The 3,135-nt window shown below is 39.9% G+C and overlaps 1 protein-coding gene across 1 annotated transcript; it reads right to left on the bottom strand.

The window, feature by feature from the left end:
- Positions 1 to 462: 462 nt before the first annotated feature.
- LOC107081040 (MAGUK p55 subfamily member 2-like) lies at positions 463 to 1,361 on the bottom strand. Its single transcript, XM_015369253.1, has 3 exons — positions 1,181 to 1,361; positions 937 to 1,098; positions 463 to 734 (listed from the first exon to the last, which is right to left on the bottom strand). Exons 1-3 carry the CDS (start codon positions 1,275 to 1,277, stop codon positions 463 to 465), a joined length of 531 nt encoding a protein of 176 aa, XP_015224739.1. The 5' UTR covers positions 1,278 to 1,361.
- Between the last annotated feature and the right edge of the window lie 1,774 nt (positions 1,362 to 3,135).

Genomic DNA, 3,135 nt, shown 5'->3' on the forward strand with positions numbered 1-3,135 from the left:
ATATGGAACTCCTGTTTGGACATTATTATTAAAAATAAAAAGAAGTTTTGGACTTTCATTTATTAGGGTTGTTTTTGTTTGTTTTTTGCAGATATATATTGAGATTTTGAGTTTACTTTGGATTCTTGGTAGTATTGCGATTTTTTTTTTTTTTTTTTTTTATAAATCTTTGTTTGCTAACAAAATCAACATAATCCTACTAAGTGGTTGGATTTTTTTTTCTTTCATCTCAGATTTATAATTTAACTCTTATTGCCTGTTTTCCTGTGAAAAAACCCCCTTAAGTATTTATGTGTTCTGCTTTTATTAAAGCCGAATTTATATAAATGATGATTTCTTCAATGAGAGAAGGAAAACTATCCAAATAAAAATGGCCTTTTTTTTTTTTTAGAAATGCAGTCAATAAGACTGTCCTGTTTTATAATAACTGGCAAGGAATCGTTTAAATAGCTGCAGATGAATTTAGACTCCCGGGTCAACCAAACAGGAGGATACATGTGAAACGGCCCCCCGGTATGCGTCTCCGCCTACCTGTGGGTTGGCGTCCAGTATGCAGACTCGTCCTGCCTCCACCACCTCGTGTATCGAGTCCACCTTCAGCCCATACAGGTTGCCTTCATACTCTCCATATTCAAGGTAACGCCCATTCTTGATGTCGGCCTCCATCTTGGAGCGACTTGTGAAAGCGTACATTCGACTCTCACGTTCACCCTTTTTAGGCTTCCTGGACGTGTCTGGATGAGACGAAACCACAGCTGATTCAAGGCTTCTAACCCAGGAAGCAAAGCTTTTTTACTTGGGATTTTTATCATAGTATTTAAAGATGAAAACTGCAGCTAAAAGCAAAGAGTCTAGGCATGACAGACATTGTTATCAATGCATCGAATAATCCTGAAGATAATAGATAAAATCCTTTAAACTAGTCAGAATTCATACATGGGATGGTGGTGCCGAAAAGTTGAGGATCTCTGAGCAGAAGCTTGGCTTTAAGCCGACGCCTCCCGACGCCCTGAGCTCCAATCAGAACCAGGGTTTTCCTTTTGAATGGTGGGACCTTTGCCACCCCCTCATACAGCAGGATTTCATGTCGGTCAAACTCTGGTTAAAGGAGATAAACAGGTTAGAAAAAATACAATCCTGAGGAAATTAAAAAACAAAATCACAGAAAAAAACCCTTTACCTGCATTTTTTGTGGTCACATACATCATCTTCTTCTTCTTCTTTACTCCCAGACCAGTGCAAAGATTTCCTGTCACATGACAAAGCAGCGTTCGCATTAGTTGATCAGTTACAACCAGAGGCAACGCAGGACGACGCGGCACTTTTATAGTTCAGCCTGTTTTCTTTTTTACTCAGTTATGATCAGTTAAAATACAGAAACCACAAATATTAGGAAAGAAATGAACAATTTAAGTTGATCTTCATGATATATGTTAATATTGTTCTGTTATATTAAATTTTAAAAACCCTGAAAACTAAACTAGTTTGGATTCAGTGGTTCCCCTAAGGCTGAAAAACCTGTTGTTAACCCAGGAACAATCGTCTTTTAGTGGCAGTGGGAACAGCTCAGTGACGCGTCTACCCGGGTCAAACGACTCGGCGAGTGTTGAAATCGCCTCGGCTCTCATCCGCATGCTGTGGGAAGACCAGAGCCGCTGACCTGCTAAATCACGTGACATCATTGAGCTCAACATACGGACGTCAACACACAGTGCCAGTCGCGGAAACATGTCAGTTTCCATTCGATAAACATGGAGCAGCTCTGGTGAGAAGGATTCAGACAGTTAATAGAGCAAAAAATAAAGCTCACTGACTACACTCTGGCTCCATTTAATGTTGCTCTCCATTGTTTACTTTTCGGTTTTGCGTCACACTGGTGACATCATGAATGTTAACCCTGCATGATGGTGTCACCAGACACCCAGTCGCAGGGGTACAGAGTCCACGCAGCTGCCAGCGACTGGTTAGACCAGCTTTTATTGCTAATGGGGAGGGAGCCGAATGCCCTTTGTTAGCGGATCAACCCATGTTTGAAAAACACTCGTTTACCCGCTATTTTCAGTGGGAAATATGCTCTATGGTAGGAATCCTTTTGAAACTCTGTATTTAAAAATGTTTCGTGCTTTTCACTGGTCTGTTAAATAACTAAGCTGTTAATATGACGACTAAGAAAACAAGTAAAGCTCAAAAAAATCAGAATGTCATAATAAATGTCAGTATTTCCAGCCACTCCTCATAATATAGATTACATTAATGGCAGACTAAACTAATCCAAGCCTAGGATTAGTGGTTAACCTACCCTAAGCCACTCCTTAGATCTGAGCTCTTGTTTGCGTTTCGACACAATTAGCAAATTGTTTTGCTATTGTGTCGATACTGTGTCACTGAATACTGACACCTGCTGGACATTATAATCACTACAGGCAGCCTCTGACAGACTAAACTGATTTGATGACCTATAACATGATTTAAGCCATTGTTTGGTATAATGTATTATTTCATATCTTTGTTTAAACTGAAAAATATAATTCATATTTTAGGATGTGGGCTGCTCAGTGCTCAGTGATTAGCACGGCTGCCTTGCAGCAAGAAGGTTGTGGGTTTGATTCCCAGCCCGGGGTATTTCTGCATGGAGTTAGCATGTTCTCCATGAGCATATGTGAGTTTTCTCCGGGTACCCCGGCTTTCTTCCACAGTCCAAAAACATGACTGTTAGTTAAATTGGCTTCTCTAAATTCTCCTTAGGTGTGAGTTAATGGTTGGTTGTCTCTGTGTTGCCCTGCGATGGACTGGCGACCTCTCCAGGGTGGACCCCGCTTTTCGCCCGTAGACAGCTAGATATAGGCACCACGCGTGACCCCACTAGGAAAAGAGTGTCAGAAAATGGATGGTTGGATGGAATTTTAGATACAATCCATAAATGTGAAGATATAGCAGGGGAAATTAAAGTCAACACGTGAATAAGGATGTTTGTGAACTGGGATTAATTAATTTATTTAAAATAATAATTATAGTAACAACAGAAAAATTAAGAGTCAAATTGAAATCAATTGTAATTCAGATCACTTGAGTGATAACTGAGAGGATTACACAAGAAAATTAAAACAAATATGAGATCAACAGGGTCACTCCCAC

The sequence above is a fragment of the Cyprinodon variegatus genome, unplaced genomic scaffold (genome assembly GCF_000732505.1).
Source record: "Cyprinodon variegatus isolate N-32 unplaced genomic scaffold, C_variegatus-1.0 Scaffold2743, whole genome shotgun sequence".
Classification (NCBI taxonomy): Eukaryota; Metazoa; Chordata; class Actinopteri; order Cyprinodontiformes; family Cyprinodontidae; genus Cyprinodon; species Cyprinodon variegatus.